This window comes from Hylobates moloch, unplaced genomic scaffold (assembly GCF_009828535.3).
Source record: "Hylobates moloch isolate HMO894 unplaced genomic scaffold, HMol_V3 SCAFFOLD_8, whole genome shotgun sequence".
NCBI lineage: Eukaryota > Metazoa > Chordata > Mammalia > Primates > Hylobatidae > Hylobates > Hylobates moloch.
In genome coordinates this window covers 14,726,086-14,752,689 of record NW_026652283.1, presented here as the reverse complement: position 1 = coordinate 14,752,689, position 26,604 = coordinate 14,726,086, and the positions used below count along the sequence as shown (strand labels likewise).

The 26,604-nt window shown below is 39.9% G+C and overlaps 1 protein-coding gene and 1 pseudogene across 1 annotated transcript in view; one reads left to right on the top strand and one right to left on the bottom strand.

Annotated features, from left to right (window-relative positions):
- Positions 1-26,604, bottom strand: part of DERA (deoxyribose-phosphate aldolase) — a 125,648-nt gene that overhangs the window by 60,257 nt on the left and 38,787 nt on the right. The window contains exons 2-5 of the mRNA XM_032159724.2: positions 18,887-18,984; positions 17,590-17,737; positions 16,022-16,117; positions 13,100-13,234 (exon numbers count right to left, since the gene is read on the bottom strand). Coding sequence (XP_032015615.1) covers positions 13,100-13,234; positions 16,022-16,117; positions 17,590-17,737; positions 18,887-18,984 — 477 coding nt within the window. The remainder of the gene's footprint in view (positions 1-13,099; positions 13,235-16,021; positions 16,118-17,589; positions 17,738-18,886; positions 18,985-26,604) is intronic.
- LOC116473870 (prolyl hydroxylase EGLN3-like) lies at positions 3,459-4,227 on the top strand (annotated as a pseudogene).

Here is a 26,604-nt window from a genome sequence, read left to right as displayed (position 1 = left end):
ATATGTGTACGTTCATGTATTTACTAGATCTGTCTGACAAGAGGGCCTAGAAACAATAGCATCCCAATAGCAGTGAGTTATACCTAGCACCCAGATCTTGGTTTCTAAATACAATTAATCAATAAAAGGAGCAAGAGCTCCTTGGAGAAATGACTGATTGCAAAGCTGGAGCAGACAAAGTCAAAGACAGACCTGAAACATCTATTACAAGAAAGCAAGGAAGTTCTCAAAGAATGATAGGAACATAAAAAGGATAGAGGAGCCAGTTTGAAGCAGCTCCTGAAACCGCCTTTGCAAAATTAAGACTGAGACAGTAAAAGAGATCTAACCTAACTGACTCCACCTTGTCTCTAACCTTTACGCTGTCCTTGTTCCTTCCTGTGCACAGGCTGAACTAACTTTGGGAGGAACTTAGTTTATAGTTCATAGTTTAAAACATAGATAATAACAGCCCTTTCCCAAAACAAACCTCCTTGCCTGGGGACTAGACTGCCTTTGTAGAACTAACAAGTTAGCTACAAGATTAGAAATTATGGCTTAAGAGTCACGCAGCTAGGGGCTGTAAGATTCTCACCCTCCCTAAACTGCTCCTAAGATCAATGCTTGAGATATTTTGCAGACCCTGCACTTGATGGATCAGCTGGCACCACCCAGATCGATAAACTGGCTCATCGATTTTGTGGCCCCCACCCAGAAACTAACTCAGCACAAGAGGACAGATTCAATTCCCTAGGATTCCATCTCCTAGCCAACCAATCAGCACTCCTGGCTCACTGACTTCCTCTATCCACCAAGTTGTCCTTAAAAACTCTGATCCCCAAATGCTCAGGGAGACTGACTTGAGTAGTAATAAAACAAAACTCTGGTCTGCCACACAGCTGGCTCTGCGTGAATTACTCTTTCTCTACTGTAATTCCCCTGTCTTGAGAAACTGGCTCTGTGTAGGCAGCAGGCAAGGTGAACCCACTGAGCAGTTACACTCCCAACGGCCAAATCTGGGACTATTTGAGTATCAAAACAAATAATGATGGTAAAGGATTATAACCAATTGAGTAAAATATGAATCAATGAGTTTTTACAAACAGGAAGGAAGGAAGGGAGGGAAGGAGACAGAGAGGGAAGGAAAGAGAGAGAGGGAGAGAGGAAGGGAGGGAGGGAAGGACCTCAATACCACCTCAATACCACATCTGGCTTTGTAGGGTTCCACATCATGCCCAGATTTGGTAATGCCAACTCATAAGTATAGAAGAAATGACAGAATTAGAAAATCAGAGTAATAGCTGAAAAATCATCAATGGATGCTAAAAGCGTTAATAAAAGTTAGATGAGGAAAAGGATATTAACATAGTCTCGAAATATCTCCATTCATAATCTGTATTAATTACTTATTAAAATGCAAAATACTTATTAATTTTACAATGGAGAAACTTGGCAGAAACCATCTTTGCCAAGTAAAGAAAGGAACATCATCAATAATGGGACAAATTAACATCTTGTGACTCCTGAAATAATGCGCTGAGAAGAACGGAGCAAAAGTTCTGTGGTATGCCTGCCAAAAATGTGTAACCTGAATCTAATTGCGAGAAAATACCAAACAAACTCAAACTGAGGTATATTTTACAAAATAACAGGCCAGTAATCGTCAAAGACAAGGAAAGACTGAGGACTGTTCTTAGTATTCTTAGGTTAAAGAATATTAAAGAGATATGAAACAACTGATCTAGACCTAATAAAGAACACTATTGGGACAATCTGCAAAATCTGAACAATCTGTAGATTTAATGGCCGTATGGTTATCAATGTTAATTTCCTAATTTTGATGCAGTACTGTGGCTTGGTACAAGAGTGTCCTTGTCCTTGTCCTTGTTCTTAGGAAATACACACTGAAGTATTTAAGGGTAACAGGTGAACAGGTCTGCAACTTATTCCCAAATGGTTCAGAAAAATATGTATATAATACATAATTTATATATGTATGTACACACATCACAGAGGAAATAAGTCAAAAAAAGTAAATGGGATAGTGCTTTATAATTGGGGAATCTCAGTGATAAAACTGTAGTTTTCTGTACCAATTTTACAACTTATTCTATAAGTTTAAAATTATTCAAAAATAAAAGTTGAAAAATAATTTGATATGTTTGTTGTAATTTAGCATCCAGATATTTTTCTTACAGGAGAGCTTTTTAGATTATCACTCTATGGCTTCTATAACTTTAAAAAAAGTGATTATATATGGTACATATTATTCTGTAACATGCTTTTTTCCTTCAATATATCCTTGACATATTTCTATATTAATAAATACAGGTCTATGGAGCAATTATTAATGGCTGCACAATATTCCATCACATGGACATAAAAAATTTATTCAATCATTTTCCTATTATTGGATACTTAAGGTTCCAGATTTTTTGCTATTATAAGTAATACTTTAGTAAATGTCCTTATAGTTAAATATTTGCAAACATCATGACCTTATTCTCCAGAGCCTTTACTATTTTTTCTGCTTACATATTCACATGTAATATATGTCTGTTGTTAAAAATTCAAACATTATGAAAACTGGAAATTCTCTATTTAAAAAAAAAAGCAATTCTTGCCATGTACTAGAAAAATAATAATTTGGTAGGCTATTATCAAAGATGCCTGACAAATGAAAATGGAATTCCAATACCACGACTGCAAATTAGTCAGAATAATGCAAAATTTAACAAAACACATACACCAGAGAAATGGCTGGCATAGTGATGTCACATTAAAAACCTATTAATAAATGTTTTGACTTATAATGAGGTTTTCACGGGTAGTGAGAGTGGGTGTGCTAGAAACCCAGGATATATTACATTGCAGATGCTTAATCAATATAGTGGCACAACTAGCAGAAGAGTTGTCTCCTGTTTGTCTCCCCGCATCCCTCCTACTACTGCCACACTGAGAAGAAGCAGAGGTCATAACCTGACCTCTGCCTGTCGTTCCCAGGTGAAAAACAAGTGAGGTTGTGTCAGTGGAGTGCTCACTGACAGGAATCAGAGCACTTGGACACACTGAGAAAGTCCTGTGTGCATCAGAGTGTGGATCCAAGGAGTAGAGAGGAGGGAAAGGGGTGAGACTGCATGTTTGAAACAGCATCCAAATCAGGTTGACAACTGGCCCTACCTTCTGCAATGCTGTCCCCACATGCCAGCAGGAACTTGCATCTATAGCATTTTAGTTTTCTTTACTTAAGATTAACTTGCAAGTCCAGCACTAGATCCTGGAGTCCTGCACCACTCCCACTGATCCCTGAACGCAGATCCCTTCTCCTGAAAGTTGTGAGCAACTTTCCCCTGTCCCCAGTACTGACTGCAGTGGCTCGGGACCATGGCCACACTCCCCATGCCCTGGCTTCACATTACATACATCGTTCCCTCTCTGGGTGCACGCTGGGGGTCCCCGACTTCTGCACTGTGCATGAAATGCCCCTGGGACACATCATGAGGCAGGAATTGGAGAAAATTTCCCTAGAGTACATCATGCCCTGTCTGCAGGAGGTCAGCTTCTGCTACCCGCAAAACTTCCTGGGCAAGGAGGTGGTGGGCAACTGCATCCAGGAGCACATTAAGCAGCTGCATTGCAAGGGGGCCCTGCAGGACAGCCAGCTGGCTGGGATGTGTGCAGTGTCTCTAAAGAGTGAACTGTGGAGTGATCAGTTCACCCCACAGTTCTGGGAGCAACAAGAAGGGCTGCGAGGCCATTAGCTTCCTCCTATCCCTCACTGACAGGCTGATCCTCTAGTGCAGGAGCCGCTGGGAAAATACTATGTCAAGGAGAGGTCCAAGGCAATGGTGGCTTGCTATCTTAAAAATGGAATAGGTTACATTCATCATGTGGACAACCCCAACAACGATGGCTGCTGCATCGCCTGCATCTACTATCTGAACAAGAATTGGGATACCACGCTACACGGTGGGATCCTATGGCTATTTTCAGAGGAGAAATCATTCATGGCAGATGTGGAGGCCATTTGTGAAAAAGTCCTGCTCTTCTGGTCAGATCGCAGGAACCTACACGAGGTGCTGTCTTCTATGAGACCAGATGTGCTATACTGTTTGGTACTTTGATAATGAAGAAAGGACAGAAGCCAAAAAGTAATTCAGGAATTTAATTAGGAAACATCTGCCCTCACTGAAGATTGACTGTGCTCCAAAATCTGCTGGCCTTGTTCATTTTAGCAATGGTTCCTGAATTATCTTTAAGAGTTGAGATCCAGCCGGGTACAGTGGCTCACACCTATAATCTCAGCACTCTGGGAGGCTGAGGCAGGTGGATCACCTGAGGTCAGGAGTTCGAGACCAGCCTGGCCAACACGGTGAAACCCCATCCCTATTAAAAATACAAAAAATTATCCAGGCATGGTGGTGGACACCTGTAATTCCAGCTACTCGGGAGGCTGAGGCAGGAGAATCTCTTGAACCTGGGAGGCGGAGACTGCTGTGAGCCAAGATCGTGCCATTGCACTCCAGCCTGGGCAACAAGAACGAAACTCCATATCAAAAAAAAAAAAGAGTTGAGATCTAAAGATGGCCTCTTCGGTGATGAAAAACTCCCCATCCCTGTCTTATGTGTGGGACTTTGTGTTTCCTTGCCAAGACTGCATGGACCTTCAGATGCTCTCTTTGCCAGATGAACTCATTTGCTATTCCACCTCCAGAAATTCCAGCAGACATACCAGTTGGCCAGCAGTTTACCTGATAGATTTGGTAATGCTGGCTATCAAGACAAGAGCCTAGGAGCATAGGTGAGGAAAATAATCTTGTATTTTATGTATATTTCCTGATTTGAAAGGTTTGAAAAAGAAAAACAATCGCAGATGCCACAGAAAGGCACCATGGAAGCCTTAAAACAGAAAACAGAAATTTGTGTCATCTGAACAATTTCCAGATGTTATTAATCTGGGGCTGTTGAGGTCTCTGGAGAATTATCACAACCTAATGACAGCATTATTACATCTATAAAGGGCTGCTGTCATAGTGATCAATCTGTAAATGTCCCATGGGGTGGACACTCCTTTTTCCAAGTCTTGCAACCTGGATTTTCTGCCTTGGCCCCATTTTGCTGAAAATAATGATTTTCTGAATAAAGATGGTAACACCGATTATTCTCTATTTTCACTTCTTACCTGGAGAACGTAATCCCCAGAAGCTAAAACTAGACATTAGGTTTTTTCGTGTTGCTTCGGTGGAATGGAATCTGAATTTAAACCAAAGGAAAAATATCTACTTGGTAGTTTGGTGTCGACCTCTGAAAACAACATGGAAGGAATCAGGTCTGCAGATATACAATGAAAGGGGAGATGGAGTTGGAAATGTGGGTGTACCTGTTCTTTTCCAGTTTTCTTTTTTAATGAGCTCATTCTTGACATTATTTTAAAAAATAGAATGGTATATTTTAAAACAGGAAATGAAAATTTTAAAACCCTCAAAAAGCTAAAAACACATATAAATAAATAAATAAAATTAACTTTCTTCTCTCCAGGGTCCACCTGAAAGGAAAGTATCTTCTCAATTTTGAAGCAGCTGGCAATCTGCTAAGTATTCTGGAAGAGCACTGCTGTAGACATCAAAAACTCTGTTAATAAAACTTATATGTATAAAATTATGATTTAAGTAAGAATCCAAGCGTTTAAAGACTATTTCCTATCTAAAAGTCATAAAGTATATTTCCTTTTATATTTCCTGCTATTCAAAGGCACTTAAAAATAATTGTTAACGAACATATCTAAGCAATTATTTTTTGAGTATTAGAAAGATGTTCAACACTGCACAAGAATGGCCTGAAAATAACTCTTAAGATAATTATATGTACAGTAAAACACTTGATATAAAATTGTACAGCAACCTTTTAAACTAAAAAAGTCACAAAATGTTCAAGAACACAGTTTCATCCACCAAAGCAACTAATTAATCTTGTAAGACTAAGGCAGAGATGAGCTAACACACCAGATATTATAATAACCTACAAGAGATAAGATGCACATTTTTATCAATAGTATCTGAAGTTTTGAAGAATTGTAGCATAAAAATGAAAACCATAAAAGCATACAGTTGTCATATTTCCAGAATTTCTGTTATATACAACTCCCAAAACAGAGAAACCACAACTTATAGATTATGTAATTCCTCCCCAAAAAGTGTCTATGGATTTAGAGACTGCTTTTCTAATAAAATATGATTAACACTCTATAAAAGAAACATACCAATTTATTTTTGAGATGTTCTTTCTACCATCCTTCTTGTGTAAAAATCAGCAAATAAGAAAAATAGATTATTGCCCAGATTCAAGGCCTTTAGGATTCTCTTCATATAAGAAAATGAAAAATAATGTGGCTTTGATGCTGATATTTCATTCTCTTATCCTAAAATGTTTCATAGCCATGAGGTATGTACTTCACAGGCCAGATTTAAGAGAGTAATTCAGGGGTAAACAATTGAAGGAGATGAAAAGTACATGAGGCTTTGGATACAGGAGACAAAGGGTACTTCCAATTGCTCACTGAATGTAAGATGCTGCAGAATGTCAGACAATCCTAGCCACCTTTGGAACTACGTCTGCTGGTGCTCCAGTATGGAATGAGTCTCCCAAAGCTAGTAAAGCCAGCTCCAGGTCCTCAGCTCATGGAGCTAGATTCCTGAACAAGGTGCAACCTGATAGCATTTCCCTGTCACTGGTAAATATCTTAGGAAAATAGATGCAACAGAAAGAGGTCATAAAAAAAGTAAACTGAACACCTCTGTATATTTACAGAGCATGGAAAGTATTCAATTTTTAAAACCTGCTCAATAAGATTTATGAGATGATGAACAACTTCTGGTGAATGCTTTCTTCAAAGAACTGTTTAAGGAATGCACCTTAGATGTCAACTTCAACACCACCACTAAGAAATATTGTATTACATGTACTAATCATGGGAATAATATTCACTGAAAATGAAAACGCTAAACATAAAATCAAAGATCTAAAGGGTTGTAAAAATCATTATGTCCTATCCCCTCATTTGTAACATTTACATGGAAGCAGAGAGAACCGAAGTGTTTACCCAAGGTCTAGGTACAAATTATCAAAATCATAAAGACTAAAACCCAAGTCCTTAGAGTTCCACTTCATTCACTTAACACATGTGCTATGTATCATTTCCCTTGACAACAGACCATCATCAGGGGCAGGAGGAGGGAGAAGGAGAAGGCACATTGCAGCTGGCAAGGAGGGCTTCACCAGGGCCAAGCAACAGGATGATCATTTTACATACATTATCTAATTTCTTCCCTATTGTAACCCTGTGAAGTGGATGTCATTATCTCCATTTTACATAGAAGGAACAGAAAACACAGAGAAGAACGTGTCCAACAGTAAACAGTAGAGCCAAGATTCCAACCAAGATCTGTCTAAATGCAAAGATTCAGCTTTCAACTATTCCTGCTTTCCCAGTACTGTCCTCCCTTCTTGCCCCACAGTGCATTTGTTCTGGGTCTGACTGTGACATCAACAATGACTGGGTGGCCTGGCTGGCCGGCCGGGTGATGTCCCCACTTGGACGCTATCTTTATCAGAGAGCACAGCCATCCCAGGAAGAGGAAAGTCTTCTTCTCTCAAGAGCACAGGAAGTAGATGCACTTCTTAGCTAAATTCGCCAGAATAACACTTTATTCATCAAACTCTCCTGTTTACAGCTAACTACAGAACCAGGCTAAAGGCATAGAAACACATGGGAAATACGAGATGTACTAATTAACCAATTAATTAGTATTAGTAATACAATAAAACATACAATATATGAATGTATTCAATGTATGAGTTTACATACATTGTTGTATGTAAATTCAACAATGCTTCCATTATCTGGCACCTAAAGTATATGCAACTAAGAACTGGAATTATGTCAAAAAAAGAAGAGTCCTGAGTTAGTACTTCTTAATACGGACATGGGACTGGTGGGGAAGAAGAACAAAATCACCTGGAGGGATTTTCCTCATTTAGAAGCCTGTTCCTCCCTCACATACACACCTCAATTCTTTTATCACAAACGCCCAGGGGGATATGCCAGAGCCTGTCAGGAAAGCAGCTGGGGCAAATCATTTGAAAATGGTTGTCAGGTATTATAATTTTGAGAACCAACAATACATGCCACACCCTATTGGGTTAAAACTATGGTGATAAGTGAGAAATGTAGTTGTCCACGTTTCCATGTCCAGCTGGACATGAGTGACAGGAGGATTGGCAGGGAAGGACAGTGTGCCGTCACGAGCTCAACATGATCTGACAGTAAAAAGCTTAACCACTAAGGAGCAGGCAAAAAAACAGTAACAAATAAGAAGATACATAAATCAAAAAGCAAAAGAGTCTGGACTGTGAGCTATGAGGCCAATCATCTCAGAGATTCCACTGGCCCCTGAAAGCATCACTGTATTCTGGAATAATATAATCAGTAATGAAACAGTTTGGAATAATCAAGAAAAAATTAAATTGTATTTAATAAAAATTGTTAAGAAAGTCAGGGAAATGAAAATGCTTTTTAATAGTTCTTGTTTTTTTTTTTGAGACAGGGTCTGACTCTCTTGCTCAGGCTATTTTAGAAATAAATCTATTAGGCCAGGCGCAGTGGCTTAGGAGTGCAGTGGCACAATCATGGCTCACTGCACCCTCTGCCTCCCAGGCTCAAGGAATCCTCCCACCTCAGCCCCAACCCTGAGTAGCTGGGACTACAGGTGCATACCACCACGCCGGGCTAATTTTTTAATTTTTTTTTTTTTTGTAGTGATGGGGTTTTGCCATGTTGCCCAGACTGGTCTTGAACTCCTGGGCTCAAGTGATCTGCCTGCCTCAGCCTCCCAGAGTGCTGGGATTACAGGCATAAGCCACTGTGCCTGGCCTAATAGATTTATTTCTAAAATAACTAGATTTCTCTGATTTTGTCAAGGTTCAGTGATATTTGAATGTCTACTTATATGTAAATGATGGATGAAATGCAACACGGTGTAGTGATACAATGGAATACGAGTTCTGGAGCAGGTGGCCCTGGGTCCAGGTGGCCCTGGGTCCAGATGGTCCTGGTGCTCAGGAGGTTTGGTTGTCTTTGCCATAAGGAATGTAACTGAAATGAGCAAGGACATGGCGTTTCCAAAGGAAAGCACACCAAGGTTGTGGAAAAGTCACACTGGGACAGAATCTGAGAACCACAGTTCAGTGTCCACGGTTCTCAGAATGTGAGAACCGTGGACACTTCAGGGATGACAGAGGAGGAGGAGGAGCTTGCAAATGAGACGCAGGGGTAATCAGAAACAGAAAGGAAGACCTCAGGAATGTAGGCACCAAAGCCATGACAACAAAGTGTTACTAGAAGGAAGGAACAGTCTGCTGTGTCATATGTTGCATGGTAATGCTGAATAAACAACTGGGGAGTATGCCCTGGACATAATGAGATGAGAGGTCATTAGTATATTAGTTTGAACTTCTCAAGACAAACAAATAAATATAACTCTTTGCGGAATTTTTTTTTTTTTTTTTTTGAGAGGGACTCTCACTCTGTCCCTCAGGCTGCAGTGCAGTGGCGCAATCTCGGCTCCCTGCAACCTCTGCCTCCCTGCCACCTCTGCCTCCCAGGTTCAAGCAATTCACTCACCTCAGCCTCCAGAGTAGCTAGGAGTACAGGCATGTGCCACCATGCCCAACGAATCTTTGTATTTTTAGTAGAGACAGGGTTTTGCCATGTTGGCCAGGCTAGTCTCAAACTCCTGACCTCAAGTGAGGAGGACGCCCTGCCCCCGAACGTCCCTGCGGAACCAGAGCTTAGGGCGGCAGCAGAACAAGAGGGGATGAGGCCTCCCAAAGTGCCCGTTTCAGCCTCCCAAAGTGCTGGGATTACAGGTGTGAGCCACCGCATCGGGCCTTCCTTTCAGAATTTTAGTCATGAAGGTGAGGGAAGAAAGGAGGACGTTGCTGGGGATGAAGGAAAGGGAAAGCCGGCATGTGGGTTCTTTCGTAAATGGCTAAGAAAAGCTTGCGTATGTCTAAATGCTTAATGGGAATGAGCTGGCAGAGAGGCTGACCACATAGGAGAAAGAATGCCCAACAGATAGAGCAGGGCTTTTGAAAATGCAGGGGGAGATGAGAGCCACAGCACAGTGGAGGGAAGGAATTTAGGAGGAAGGAGCAAAGGAAGAAGCAAAGAAAAGCAGCCCTGATGCAAGGACCTGGAGGGAGCTCCTGTCTGATGACTTTATTTTCTCTGAGAAGTAGCAGGTAGTTCATGTGCTAACAGTAAAGGAGCTTCAAGGAGGGTGGAAAAGTTAGAAATTTCAGAAAAGTGGACATTTTAAATGGTCACTAAGGAGAACCCAGAGAGGAATATGAGACCTCTCCCACCCCCAAACTCCAGTCTCCTCGAGTTCATACCCTACTGTGGACTCTCACGTCCATGAGAAATGGTTAAGACTACTCTGAAGGGCCAGGTTTAAAAAACGGGGTTCTCAATGAGAACACATGGACACAGGGAGGGGGAACAACACACAGTGGGGCCTGTTGGGGGAGGGTGGAGGCAGGTAGTGCATTAGGGATAATAGCTAATGCATGAGGCACTTAATACCTACCTAGGTGATGGGCTGATAGGTGCAGCAAACCACCATGGCACACGTTTACCTATGCCAACAAACCTGCACATTCTGCACATGTACCCCAGAACTTAGAAAATAAAATAAAATGGGATTCTTTCTATTGTGCTTTACCAAGTATCCTACAAACCTCACTGCACAAGGGAGAGGGCCCTGGATTTAAAAATGCGATTGCTTGATAGACATTTCCATCCACAAATTCCAAGAAATTATTTTATGCTCATATTTTAATAAACAGCTAATATTAAAACATGACACTGAAAAATACAATATGTAATCAAATTGAGAATCAAAATTAAGACAAAATATTGCAGTGAAAAGTCCTAAGTCATTTCAGGTTTCTATTTAGAATTAAATTTCTAGCATTAAATGTTCCTTTTCAATTTGTTTGGGTCAAGAGGTTATTAACACCAGAAAAAGAGTTAATAGAAAAGTATGGTCCAGGACAAAGATGTGTCATTATATTTTACATAAATGCCTGTTATTGGGAAATTATCAGTTCTTAAAAACAACCATTCCTAGTTCATTAAGGGGCAGTCAATTACATCAAAACCCATCTCCTACTGTATTTTATTTTCCAATTAGTGGCATAATATAAACCATATTTCTATATCCACAACTGCTTAATAAAAGGTGTAAGTTATAATATAAACCCTATTTCTATATCTACAATTGCTTAAGATATAAAGGACATATAGGTTTGTATACAACTAAATCACATAAAGTTTATTGCCAGATTTGTTTTAAATACTATTCTTACTAACTTTTTCATTTTACTCTAGCCTTAAATCTTAGTGAAATCCATGACTAAAAGCAGATTAGCAAAATTAATATATAGGAACAGAGATATCTATTTAAAATATGCCTTTTAAGAATGACTGTAATTGGCTAAAACACACACATGAACAATCATAAAAAAGGAACACAAAATACAAAAAGATATTTGTGAACTGTCAAGAATTTAAACCTGGCAAGAATTATAAATGTTGATGAGTATTAATGGGGAACTTGGGGGGCGGTGGGGTGAAGGCAATGGAAATGGGAATGTACAGGAAAGTAGCTAATATTCCAAGCTAAAACCTCTATTTCCCAGCTTACTTGCAGCCAAGAATGGCCATGTCACTCAGCTCAGGCCAGCGGGCAAAGGTGTAATAAACAAAGGTGTTGTGTGAGACTTAATGAGAAAAGCCTTTCTTTCCTATGGTCTAGGAGATGAGTGTAAGGTGCTGGAGCTTCAGAAGCCATCTCAGACAATGAAGTGCCCTTGACATTAACAGCAGAAGCCACATGCTTTGGAACTGGAATACAAACGTAGCCCGGGTCTCCAAGAACTTTGTGGACCTGCCACACACCGCTGAAATACCTACCCCTGGACTTTATATAAGAGAATAAATACTGAGGGTTTAAACCACTGACTGAACGTTTGCTACTTCATAACCAAAAGCAATTCATAATTGACAATCAATGGAATTAGGCTTTACAAATAGACAAATAAAGGCTTTACAGATACAGATGGATAGAAAGAGTCACAGGAAAATACCCAGGAGATATAGGCAAGTCCAATAAGCAGGTTAAATAAGAGATAAAATCCTATCTCTTATTTAAACTTTAAGAGTGTGGGAATAGCCTCCATAATTAGTATAAAATATGCCTTTTATTTGATATACACACATATAAAGAGACAACATATTATCCTGGCTTTAACTTGTAATTTCATTAAAAAGTTTTGGTTAAACTATTTATTATAATGACTTTTTTGAAAGAGAGAATTTTACTTTTCTAGCTACCAATGACCTCATCTTTAGTATACAAAATGTATTTAAGACAGAGGTAAAATCTATTTGATTCTTTAATATCTATTTAAAAAAACAAAAGCTTGTTGCTGGAAAGGGCAATGTCTTAGTGTACGCTGACGTGATAGTGAATCATCAACCTCATGATAGTCATCAGAGCTATGTCTAAGAATGCTAGAAGTAAAAATAAACTTAGTCAACTTAATAATCCCATACCTTCAAAGACTGCAAAAATTAACAGAAGAAAAAAGGGAAGTTTCCTCCAATATATTCAAATAAACTTTGCATAAAAGACTTGCCTGGAGTGAAGTATGTATTTAGTAACAAAACAGTATAGAATAGTAATAACTTTTCCCTTCTAAAGAAAAAGCATGTTGGTAAAATAAAATTGTTTTAAAAGTTATGAATCTATTGCATGGAAGTAACTATTCACCTAAGCACTCAAAAGGATCTGAAAAGTTCATGCAGGTAGGCAACTGCCTAGATTTATGAGGGGCACAAGGATGGGTAATCTTAGCCATGCCTTCTCCTAAACTCACCATTTGATCTACTAACTTGTCACCTAGAACAGTGACCTCTAAAACATGCTACATCTTGCCTCATCACCTGATTCACTAGGGAAGAATGGTGAAACTCTCTTAGGTAAGAGCATGCACCTACCTTCCCACTGGCCTGTCAGCACCAAGCTTCTGTTAATTACCACATCGATTTCTGTAGCTCCATCTTCCACAGCCAATCTGATCTCTTCTAATCGTGTCTTCAAATGAGTCTGTCCAGCTGGAAATCCAGTGGCCACTAATAGAGTTAAGAAAGGAAATGAAGAAAGAGGGAAGGAGGGAAGAAGGAAAGTAAGTAAGTGGGGGAGGGGAAAACAAATTTCAATTGGTCAGTAGTAGTTAATCAAAGAATTCCAAACCCCTAAACATCAGCATTTAAAGACCAATGCATTGACACTTAAGAACATCACTTATGTTATGCATAAGTGTGAAGAAATTGAATGTTCTCTCATATTAGTGTTAGGACAACTATCATTTTCTGGAAGACCTGAAATTAAGATGCTGCAGAGATGCTCATGAAGGTGGATTAAGTAACCAGCAAAAATGTTATCTTCACAGTGATACCATAAAATAGTAGTTGTAGCCCTGTCTTAATGAACACTAGTTATCTAGCACACTAGTTCTGGATCCAAATCTTGATCAAGTTAGCTATCTTGATTTACTCATTTACCCTTGATTTATCTTGATTAACTCTCTCATGAACCTCTTTAGCTGTGGTAAACAAACTGTCCTATGTGTTCCTCCCACTGCCTATGTTAAAAACAACCAGCCTGGCAGATGAGCATAAAGAAAAGAGAATGCAGGAGGAAAACACACCTAATTAGTCCACAAAATTGAGGCAGGGGCAGGGTTGGGAAGAGCAGAGCCCAGTGTAAATAAGAGGAAAATGAAAACACAAAACACAACTACACTCTTGAAAAATAGTAACATCTTTTACATGCACATCATTAACTCTCCATCCCTGTTTCTAAAAAAACCTGTCATGTTACCTTGATATTAAATTCCTTGGGGCTGGGAGCGGTGGCTCTTGTCTGTAATCCCAACATTTTGGGAGGTCAAGGCTAGCAGATCATCCGAGGTGAGGAGGTTGAGACTAGCCTGGTCAACATGGTGAAACCCCATCTCTACTAAAAGTATAAAAATTAGCCTGGCGTGGTGGTGCACGCCTATAGCCCCAGCTACTCGGGAGGCTGAGGCAGGAGAACTGCTTGAACTCAAGAGGCAGAGGTTGCAGTGAGCCGAGATCGTGCCACTGCACTCCAGCCTGGGTGATAGAGCGAGACTCTGTCTCAAAAAATAAAAATTAAAAAAATTCCTTAGGTCTGTTACCTTAGAGGAAAGCATGTTTCTCTGTTGTTTAAAGCAAAAACTGAACTGACTGAGGCTGATGAAAAATTAAGGTCTATACAAGTGTAGCTGCCAAATACTTCAGGAATCCTCATAAATCAATTCTATATAAATACTGTGCACCATGTTTCTTTTAATATATTCCTAATAAGCTAATGACCTTTATAAACTCCTTTTAAATTTTTACTTATTTTTTTGTAGAGATCTTTGTTGCCCACGCTGGTCTCAAACTTCTGGCTTTAATCAGTCCTCTTGCCTGAGCCTCCCAGAGTGCTGGGATTACAGATGTGAGCCACCATGCCTGGCCTAGACTCCCTTTTTAAAGCATCAGGATATTCCTCTAACATCTCTTAAAACTAGAATCTAATTTTATATCTGTCTATTCATCTATCCATATACACACAGATACATATTTACCAAACTAATGTTTTAAAGACTTTTCTGTCATACCAAGTCCCACTGTGTCTATCTGAAGTCAGTGACTTTCGAATGCACCCTCTCCTTTATCTTCTAGGTTTTGTTTGGCTTTTATCAGCTCCCGCATGGACTGCGACAAGTCTCCCCTAACTGAATTTCACTCCTTTTCTAATTTATCCAGTACCATCAGGTAATTTACTATGCCATGAAGCTGATCATGTCACACCTCTAACCTTTCAGTGTCTTCCCTACCATCAGAATACAGGCCAAATGCCCCCACATGGCATGGATCCCCTCTGCAATTCTGCCCTGATCTCCCTCTCTAGTTTCAACTCCTGTATCTCCCCCTTTGCCCTGTCTTTGGAGCCCTGCCTTTGTAGTCAACAATAGCAAACCTTTTCCAGTTCCCTGAACATGCTTTGTGCCTTCACAAGTGCTAGTGCCTCTGTCTAAAATGTGGTTCCCTACCTTATTAACACTGTGAACTCCTCCTCATCCTTTAAGACCCAATGCAATTATCTCCATGACCATGTTTCTCTTACTTTGATGTCACCAACCTCTGCAGAATATATCATTCCCTGCTCAGAAATGCAACTACATTTTGCACATATCCTTTTTTTTTTTTTTTTAGATTGAGTCTTGGTCTATCACCCAAGTTGGAGTACAGTGGCATGATCTCGGCTCACTGCAACCTCTGCCTCCCAGGTTCAAGTGATTCTCCAGCTTCAGCCTCCCAGTAGCTGGGATTACAGGCACCTGCCACCATGCCTGGCTAATTTTTGTATTTTTAGTAGAGATGGGGTTTTGCCATGTTGGCCAGGCTGGTCTCGTACTCCTCACCTCAGGTGATCCACCTGCTTCGGCCTCCCAAAGTGCTGGGATTATAGTTGTGAGCCACCATTCCCAGCCCGCATATCCTTATTATTATATTTTACATATATATGTATAACAGAACATGCATACATGTGTGTGTTAGTATGTATATATATATATATATGATGCCTTAGATTTTTTTTCCTTACCTGACTATTCCTCCTAAACTGAGTTTCTTTAAGGATAGGAATACAGTTCTATATTGTTGGGAATAAATATGTCTTCCACTTACTAAGCAATTAATACATACTAAAATCATGAATAAATACAACTAATGAAATACAAAAACTAATTTAAACCATAGTACAAACCTATGTATAATACCTCATTGTATGAAGAACTGGAAACATGTTTAAAAAATAACAACAAAAGCCACAACACATTTTACCTGATGCCACAGGGATATTACAGCCTGCAGCCTTGAGAGCTTTTACAGCATCGCACACCCGGGCGGGATAAACACAAACGGCGGCTGTAGTAATGCCTATCAAGAAAAAATAGGAATAGCCAACTTTAAATGAAGTTCAACTCATACAACATGCTTTTAATTATTATTTATATTGCAACACTGGCAAAAATCAAATGAGAGAAAAAATAATTCCCCCACAATGCTGCAATAAATTAAAAGATTTTTATTTTCCACATTCCCTTCTAGTTCTTGACAACATGGATTATTTTCTTATCGTTAAAGTCATAAAAACAAGTTGGATATACTCATCTTTGAGATTAACATAGCACTGTTTTTTAAAAACGTCTAAATAGTAAACTTGGTGATCATTACTAAATGAAAATATTTCATGTAGATAACAAAATTCGTATTTACAGAGCATTCACATAGGACAACCTGAACAAAGGATAGTTTGAAGAAGGACAGATGAAGAAAAATATAAGTAAAATTTAGAGGGTGGTACCACAAAAATGACATTTAACTAATCCTATTCCCTTTTTTGCAAGAAATAATAAAATCTGAAATGGAAGACCTGATTTTAAGAAATAAGTTCATAAATTTAAAAAAATTTAGAATTCAAATAGTCACTATAAAACAAAGCAGTATCAAAAGACCTTATACCAAGTTGTTACCTTTAAGTGCAATAAATAAGGTGGTATTTTTATGGCCAACTCGAAATAAACATAATAAATACTTTTCAAAAGCCGTAGAGTTGTTTACCTACAAACCTAAACATGTTTATTTGGGATAAAAGACCTGCATTAGGCCAATTCAACGTCTCTAGTTGCACTCACAGCAGATAGGCACTCGGGGGCCATGAAGCATACTCTGTGGGAAGGAGACCTGGCTCCCAAAACCAGCCCAGCAAGTAACAAGACATGTAGTCTTGGGAATGCTGCTTAGCCTTCCAGGTCTTGGTTTCTTTACTTAGAAAACAAGGGAATCAATTCTTACAGGTGTCCAACATCTCCAAAATGCTAAGGTTCTAAACTTAAGGCAACTCTAGAAAAGTCCTTCTTTTCATGTATACTACAGCAGTGAATATGACTTTTTTTGAAAGATCTAACCTAATATATAAGCAGACTATATTTCTCATGTGCACTTTATTTTCAAAAGTATTTCATATACTCACAGAAAATACTTTACGTATGAGATGTGATTATTAAGTAATGAGACTGGCTTTTTCACGTGTGGCTAGGGAATCAGGATGAGTATTTCAGCGTCACTAAAGAGAAATTTTCCAAAACTGAAGAATTGAAAAGAAATAAAGTCACTCTCTACCAAGCACTTTAATCCACTGACAGAAAGAACTGACCTCAAAAAAAAAAAGACTCAGATTCTCTTCCTGCTGCTTTTCAGAGAAGAATCTGTCTATGTATATACAGCAAGAGTTTCTATCATGGATTCTATCACCATTATCATTAGCAGCTGTATCTTAAGTCCTCTTTGATTTAGCAATCAGTATTGTAAGCACTAAACACCACATAGATCACACACAACAACATTACCTTTATCATGCATATTTAAAGCTTTTAAGAGATCTTCCCGGATTGGGTATTTGGCTTTATAACAGAGCCTTTGAATGTTGGAAGATGTATCATCACCTGAAAGTGCAGTAAGATCTATAAAGGTAACAGCTTTCAGGAGCCAAGCAGCCTGGTTTAAAGAAAAGTGAAAACAAAGTAAATTTAATAAATAAATAAACAAACAAACCTCCAACCCAGTTGGGAAAGAATCATTAGACAAGTATGGGTGTTAATATCTTATGCCTACACTGTTCAATGGAATATTCTGATATATGATATAAACACAGCTCAAGAGCCACTAACAAGATGAACACTGCCCAAAATAAAAGGGAGGAAGAGTAGGCTTAAACATTTTTTTCTCCCACAGATATCCCAAATTGAAACTCCTATTAGCCCATGTCTCCCCACTTCTGACTACTCCATGTCAGACAAACGGAGAGCCCATCAGAGCCACCCTGACAAAGAAGAACGCCAAAAGAAGGTTTCTATCTCACATTTTACCTCCCGCTCTGGTATCTGGGATGAGATTATCATTTTTAAAAGTCTCCAAGTTTTTTAGTGTTTTTTCAATTTAATCCAATTCCATTTTTGAAACAATATTCATATTTCACAAATCAGTCTGATGAATTTTCTTTTATCTTTTCAACCAGAATATTTCTAAGGATGAGCAAAATGTGAACTATCACTCTCAAGGATTCAATCACAGTATTCTGCCTCACTTGTGAAATGAACTCTGAATTCCTTTTAATCCTACACAGTACATCTTTGGTTGGGATACACTGAAGAAAATGCTGACCACAAGTACTCTACGAAACATCATTTTTGGAATTTTGAAAAATGATTTACGGAAAGTAATAGAAAGGTAAACATGATGGTCAAGAAAGGTCAACTCTTATACCTAAGGGCCTCAACAGTGGACACATCAAGTTTAGATGTTAGGGCTTTAAAATTAAAACAGAAGACAACCAAAGAAGGCATGTCTAAAAAACTGAATAAATGTGTTGAGAAAATATGCCATTTAATTCACTCATGAATAAAGATGCCTCAAATTCATTTGCGGTTTTGCCACTCAAGAGTGATAAGATTTTAACTTGTTTGGATAAATGTGTTATCTTTCTCCAACCCATCATCATCATATATGAATTATTAAAATAAGTCATGGACAGCTGCAATCTTTTAAGTTTAGATGCATCTTGAGCGAAATTCAATATTGTGGCCTTGAGGGAAGAGACCATGCATTGTAAAATACAGGCACAGAATGCTCAAGAAGAACCCTTACCTGCCACTCCTTTTTCACGGTTCTGCGAGCCTGGATTTGTTCTGCACGCCTCAGAACTGCCGGGTGATTCACTTGTATTTTGGAGATCCAGCTAAGGTCTAAAACAGACAGAAAAACACATTCTGAAACCTAAAGTTTCATTAAATATAGTCACCTATTTTTACATGGTCCTTGAAAGGATACATTTATCATTTGACATCAACCTTTTTTTAAAGCTTATGTTTCCTTTTTGTACAACTATACATAAACAACCTTGTCGATGGAAGCCCAGTCAACAAAAGGCAAACTTCATGCAAAATCACTGCCATTACTTTCAAAGGCAAAAACCACAATTGCTTCTGTACCAACCTACACATTTGGAACTGGAAGAACCTGTATTGATTCATCACACAGACATGTCTAACGATGTGGGAAATGTGTGTTACCCATGCCACGTACCTCACCTCTGACAGTGAAGACTTATTGGTGAGTGTCCAGCCCAGGAGAGCAAATGATTAACAAATCTTAAGTGAACTAATGGTGGGGCTTACAGAATCTGTGCTCACTACCCGCTTACTGGCAAGATTAATACCTACTGCATGCTGACAGGATACAGCCCATTCTTTCTTCAAATAAAAATTTTTCAAAATGTATTAGAAATAACAACATTGATATAACAGAAGTTAGAAAAAAAGAAAAAACAAATTATTTAAAGTTTCAGGAGATATCTCTGTTGCTTTTGTTCTGAAATGCTCTCTCCTACCTTGATCTACTCTCTCTTCTCTTCCAGTTCACTGTAATTTCTACCTTCAGACCTAGTCTAAATATTAGCTGTTGTGAAAACCCTGTCAGCTCCCCAGACAGAGCTAACATTTGGATGGATCTCTACCACAGAACTTGTAATCAATTCATCAAGGATTCCTGGTGAAACCATTTGTTGCACCTAGTATATTGTCAGCCATGATCTTACTCATCTTTGGGTGTCTAACATCCAACAGTGTTTGGTACACGTATTTCAACTTTATCCACCAATATCCTATAACATAGGTGGCCTCACGGTAAATCGGACATGAACATTATTTACCTTCTATAACTAACCTCACTTCTATATCTCTCCAGCAATTCCATGTTTTTAAAAGAGCCTTAAAAGAGTAGTGTAGAAAAAAAGTTATCCATTAGAAAAAATGCACTAATTACAAAACTCTTTATAATGCGATGAGGAAAACTGCTGATCACATACTGTATCATATAACAATACAAATTTAAGTATTTGCATCTAATGTTACAGATGACATTCTTTCTCTCACTCATTTTCATTTCATTCTTCTTAAAAGTATCAGTATTAAAGGTATAGAAATTGCAAGGTGGACTGAGTGATTAATAATGATCTTATTTAAATTTCACTGAAGAAGGAAGAGAGTTTGGGTGCTTCTTTTTCTCTCTAATTATTTTGTTAGCTGAAATCATTTAACAAACCAGATTTTTAACATTTCAATCCATCTGCTCCTGCTCCTCAAAGATATTGTATGTTTTCTTGCTTGTTTGCTGAGCCAACTTCACAGGGAAAATGGGAGTCTGGGGTCAGGCCGATGAAATCTGCCTCTGCTTTCCCACTCAAGGGCTGTTTTTGTTCTAGCAGAGCCCGAGAAAATCAGAGCAGACACACTAGATTTCGTCCCAATTTATCTAAGACCTGTAAGAAACACCCCCTACTCAAACACAGGGGAAGCTCTTTTTTTTTTGAGACACAGTCTCTCTCTGTCGCCCAGGCTGGAGTGCAGTGGTACGATCTTGGCTCACTGCAACCTCCACCTCCTGGGTTCAAATGAACTCATGCCTCAGCCTCCCAAGGAGCCAGGGCTACAGGCGTGCGCCACCATGCCAGGCTAATTTCCGTATTTTTAATAGAGACAGGGTTTCACCATGTTGGCCAGGCTGGTGTCGAACTCCTGACCTCAAGTGATCTACCTGCCTCGCCCTCCTAAAGTGCTGGGATTACAGGCATGAGCTACCGCACCCAGCCCTGAGAGGCTTTTTTTTTTTTATTTTTCTCAGATGATTGATAATGCTGATTGGGTTCATGGTAAAGACTGTTTCAGGCAGATATAGAAAAATGAGTGAAGAGTATGTGAACTCCAAGACTCACTGCCAACTAATTGTTGACCGTGATCAAAAAGAGGTAGGCCTGTTACTCAGTGGGGCAAGGCTTTGAGAGGCTGTCTTGTATCGGTCACAGGATACCCCTGAAGTCCTTCCCCTTCTCTACTCCCAACTCACTACTACCACTACTGTCACCCCTGGAAACACTGACACCACTGTTGGAGAGGGGTCTCAGGCAAACACAAGCCTCTTCCTTCACCATCTGGCTCCTTCCTCCTTCTCAAGCCCCAGCTCCTCCCTCACCAGTCCTCTGCCTCTGTGGTACAGCCTTCCTAAACTACTGGCAGTTCCCTGACACATTATGCCAGGCTGTCTCTAAATCTGTGCATGCTGCATGCTCCTTCTACCAAGAATGCCCTTCCCTGCTCTGCAAACAGTGAACTGCTGCTCATCCTTTAAGACTCGGTTCAAATGTCACCTTCTCTGGGAGCCTTCCCTGAACCTCACAGGTTGACACATCCCTTTGCTTCTTCGTGCTTCCATGCAACTCTGCATTCTAACTTTAGTACATCCCCTTCACTCAGAATGCCACTGATGTGTCCAAATGTTTATGTCCCCAAAAGACTTTTTAAAACTCCAAGTGAAGGACCTGACACACAGGTGGCATACAATAAATAAGTCGAGTGGTTCCCAAAGACCAGAAAGGATTTAATGCTGGGCAATGTCTTTCTCCACTGCTTCAGACTAGAAAGGGCTTTTGGATCTCTACAAGAAAATGTGGGACTGAAGTATGAATGGGATGCCTGGGAACTTGCACCTTAAAAACCAATTTTGAGTACACCAAAGGTTAGAACTCACAAGGTCTGCTCCTGCACTTCTCAGAAACCTCTTGCCAGAGGTCCCTGCAAACCATCTACTGGAGAATGTAATAGGATTTCTTCTCTCACAGTATCAGCCTTGACTGCTAAAAATATCATTAGCGGTCATAAAATTATCCAGCCCCATATTTAATGTAGCCACAAAATTTGCCTCTGTGACCTCCCATGGCAATGAATTATGTAAGTGACTATCTCGTTTTATTAGCACTTAATTTGCTACTCTTTAATTTCATCAAATAACCCATGTTCTCCTATTATGGAGTCTGGGGAAAAGAAAGGACTAGATTGGTCTTTGTTATGTCCTTCATAATTTTTAATATTTTATTCAAGTACCCTTTAGCGTCTCCTTTCCAGGAGAAGTGATTCTAATGCACATAATCTCATCAGGACCAAAGAATCTTCTTATGGGGCCAAGAGGGGTTTTAAGTACACATGCCTTTGGGGAGAACAGATATGAAACCATAATTGGAAGGCAATGATATTCTTCTCTTAAAATTCTCCAATGAAAAAAATCCCTACTCTTCTCACAATTTATTATTATTATTATTTTTTTTTCTGGTTCAAGTCTTAGTGGAGATGGAGGTCATTTTCCCTACAATTTTACTTTCTAGCCTTTCCATCATTTTCATTTGTGTTTCTGCAGAAGTTCCTGTGTTTTTCACAGTATTCCTAAAACATGTAACACCAAATGATAACCCTATGAAAGGAGGTGCATTTTCTATTTTGATTTTAACTTTGTTCCTAATACACAAAAATAAAAACTTACCACACTGGCTGGATAAAAAGTCAAGTTCAGAGGAAGGGTAGGTCACAGTAGGCTTATCCAGTTGGCTAAAACAACCCTAATGGATAAGTAGAGATTTCTGATTCACCCTAAAGCACTGTTTCTCAGTCTAGAGACATTTTTGGTCACCACAGATAGGGTAGGGGGATTCTAGAGGAGAAGGTGCCACTTGTATCTAGTGGGTAGAGGCCAAGGATACTGCTCAATATCCTACAAGGCACCCACAACTTCAAATTATGTGGTCCCAAATGTCAACGGTGCCAAAGATGAGAAACCTTGCCCAAAAAACTGGGCAGCATGCAGGAAAAATAAACAGGAAGCACTGCAAGTTTGTGGGGCGGTCAGAAGCAAAAGCAAGTTGGCTAAATGTGACTGAATGTGGCTTGTTTGACCGTGGCTTATTTGTAAAGTGCTGTAAGCACCAGGCTGAGTGTAGACATGGACTGTCCAATCAGGAGCCACACATGTGTGCCTACCTGAGCCCTTGCAATGTGGATAGTCCAAATCGAGATGTGCTTTAAGTGTAAAATACAGAAATTTCAAAGACTCAGTACAAAAAGAAGGATGTAAAATATCTAATTACGTTTTAACATTGATTTCACAATGAAATTACAATATTTGGGGTACACTTGGCTAAGTAAAATGCTATTAAAATATTTTCACCTGTTCCTTTTTATTTTTTTATAATGTGAACACTTGAAAATTTAAAATGACTCCATGTCTCACATTATGTTGCTATTGGCTCTAGGCTCTAGTCTAGACTTTATGATACAGGTGACCAGAAGTCACAGAAGATTTCCAAACAGGGCTGTGACAGAATTAAAGGAGTATTTTAAAAAAGTAATCAGTACACAGAATATGTCCCATGGAAATACTTACAAAAGTTTGCAAATGCAAACATGAAAAGGCATTTGTGGTAGCACTGTTGCAAATGACACCAAGATCCATGTCCACTTCAATAATATATAGCAAATCCATAATACGGAATATAATTCAGCCATTAAAAAGAACAAAGTACAGGCCGGGTGCAGTAGCTCACGCCTGTAATCCCAGCACTTTGGGAGGCCGAGGCAGGCGGATCACGAGGTCAGGAGTTCGAGACCAGCCTGGCCAATGTGGTGAAACCCCATCTCTACTAAAAATACAAAAACTAGCTAGGCATGGTGGTGCAAGCCTGTAGTCTCAGCTAGTCAGGGAACTGAGGCAGAAGAATCGCTTGAACCCAGGAGGCGGAGGTTGCAGTGAGCCAAGATTGTGCCACGGCACTCCAGCCTGGGCAACAGAGTGAGACTCCGTCTCAAAAAAAAAAAGAACGAGGTACATCAGTAAGTACTGTTGTAGAAAACAGTTTATGATACATTACTCAGTAAAAATAAGAAATATGCACAGCAATGTGCTTTTTAAAATAAAACTGTTAATAAAAACAAAAAGAATACAAAACATGTATCTGTTGGTGTATGTGCAAAAAAAAAAAAATAAACTATATGCCAAATTGATAGAAGTGTTTCTCTTCAGAGGTAAGATTATATTCCTACTTTCTCATGTTATATATTCCCCTAATATTTAAACACTCTTACAAAGAGCATGCATTATCTTATTGAACAGGAAATATAACACATAATAATACTTAACTCTTGAATTAAGAGGAACTGCCAGGCAGCAGTGTGAAGGACAGGTAGAATGAAAGGCAGACTACAGTAGGTAAACCAATAAGGCAGCTGTCTGTGGTCCAGGCACCAGCATTATCCAACACCTACCTGGGGCATTTTCACAGCTCTAAACCCTTCGTGATCAATCTTTGGCCACTGAGCTATTCCAGAAAGCCAGCCTGACACAGCTACACAATGTCAGGCAGAAATGATGATGTCAGAATGCCGTTTCTGTTCCCATAGAAAAGATCACCAAAATCTTCACCACAGGCCCCGAGGTAGAAACTGGTAATTATATTGCTCCTACATGATACCAACATTACAAGGGGATGATATGGGCCCACACTCTACTTAGAGCCTGCTCTGGCCCACCCATAGCTGTGCTCCTCCCCATAGGCAGGGGTCTGTGGGGCCAAGGGCACAGACTGTCCCTGGGCCAACATTCCCCTCTAGTCCATGCTCAAGGTACACAGGACTCAGAATTCCTAGATCAAATGGCTCCAGCCTTGTTTACAGAGTCTGCAGGGATCTCTACCCAAAGTCAAGACTTACACAAGATATAAGACAGACAAGGGACAGAAAATCTCCTGGAGAGTTTGATAAATGCAAGTCTGTCTATGAATACCATTCATTCATTCAACTAATATCAAAGGGCTATCCAAAATGGTGCCAGACACCATTGGAGGCTCTAGAGATTGAGCAGTGCTGAAAAAACAAAATCCTTATTCTCATAGGCCTTTCCTAATAAGAGATAAACACATAAATATCTATTAACTATATTATACATCTGAGCTACAATGAAAAGTTATATAGGGTAAGAAAATGGAGAATGTAGGATGGACATGAGCCAGGAAAATCTGATAATAAAACATTTGAGCAGGGCCCCAGGTGAAATAAGCAATGAGGCCATCATATAGGGAAACAGTGTTCTAGGCAGAAATGTCAGAGACATTTGAACCAGAGCAACTCCATCTTGCATAGGGGCTGGGTAAAATGAGGCTGAAATTTACTGGGCTGCATTCCCAGACGGTTAAGGCATTCTAAGTCACAGGATGAGACCGGAAGTCAGCACAAGATACAGGTCATGAAGACCTTGCTGATAAAACAGGTTGCAGTAAAGAAGCCAGCTAAAACTCACCAAAACCAAATGGCTATGAGAGTGACCTCTGGTCCTCCTCACTGCCACACTCCTGCCAGTGCCATGACAGTTTACAAGTGCCATGGCAACATCAGAAAGTTACCCTATATGGTCTAAAAAGGGGAGGCATCAATAATCCACCCCTTGTTTAGCATATAATCAGGAAATAACCATTAAAAATAAGCAACCAGAAGCCCTCACGGCTGCTCTGTCTATGGAGCAGCCATTCTTTTATTCCTTTACTTTCTTAATAAACTTGCTTTCACTTTACTCTGGACTTGCCCTAAATTCTTTCTTGTGCAAGATTCAAGAACCCTCTCTTGGGGTCTGCATCAGGGCCCCTTTCCGGTAACAGAAAGAGGAGAAGGCAAGAGCGAAGAGTCATATCTAAGGCAAAGCAGGGACACAGTGTAATCAGAGGAAAGTAGGCAAGGCCAGGTACGGGAAATGGAAGAGAGGGTGACAAGGGCCAGATCATATAGTAAAATAATTTCCAAAACGAGGGTAATAACTCACAGATAAGTCATGAAATCAATTTTCTCAGTGGCAACCAGCATTTTTAAAAAAGAAGAAACAGGGAGGCAGTTCCAAGATGGCGGAATAGGAACAGCTCCAGTCTACAGCTCCCAGCATGAGCGACGCAGAAGACGGGTGATTTCTTCATTTCCAACTGAGGTACCAGGTTCATCTCACTGGGGCTTGTCAGACAGTGGGTGCAGGACAGTGGGTGCAGCCCACTGAGCGTTAGCCGAAACAGGGCAAGGCATCGCCTCACCCAGGAAGCACAAGGGGTCAGGGAATTCCCTTTCCTAGCCAAGGGAAGCTGTGACAGACGGCACCTGGAAAATCAGGTCACTCCCACCCAAATACTGCACTTTTCGAATCGTCTTAGCAAAGGGCAAACCAGGAGATTATATCGCACGCCTCGCTCAGAGGGTCCTACACCCACAGAGCCTTGCTCATTGCTAGCACAGCAGTCTGAGATCGAACTGCAAGGCGGCAGCGAGGCTGGGGGAGGGGCACCTGCCATTGCTGAGGCCTGAATAGGTAAACAGAGCTGCTGGGAAGCTCGAACTGGGTGTAGCCTACCACTGCTCCAGGAGGCCTGCCTGCCTGTGTAGACTCCACCTCCGGGGGCAGGGCATAGCCAAACAAAAGGCAGCAGAAACCTCTGCAGACTTAAATGTCCC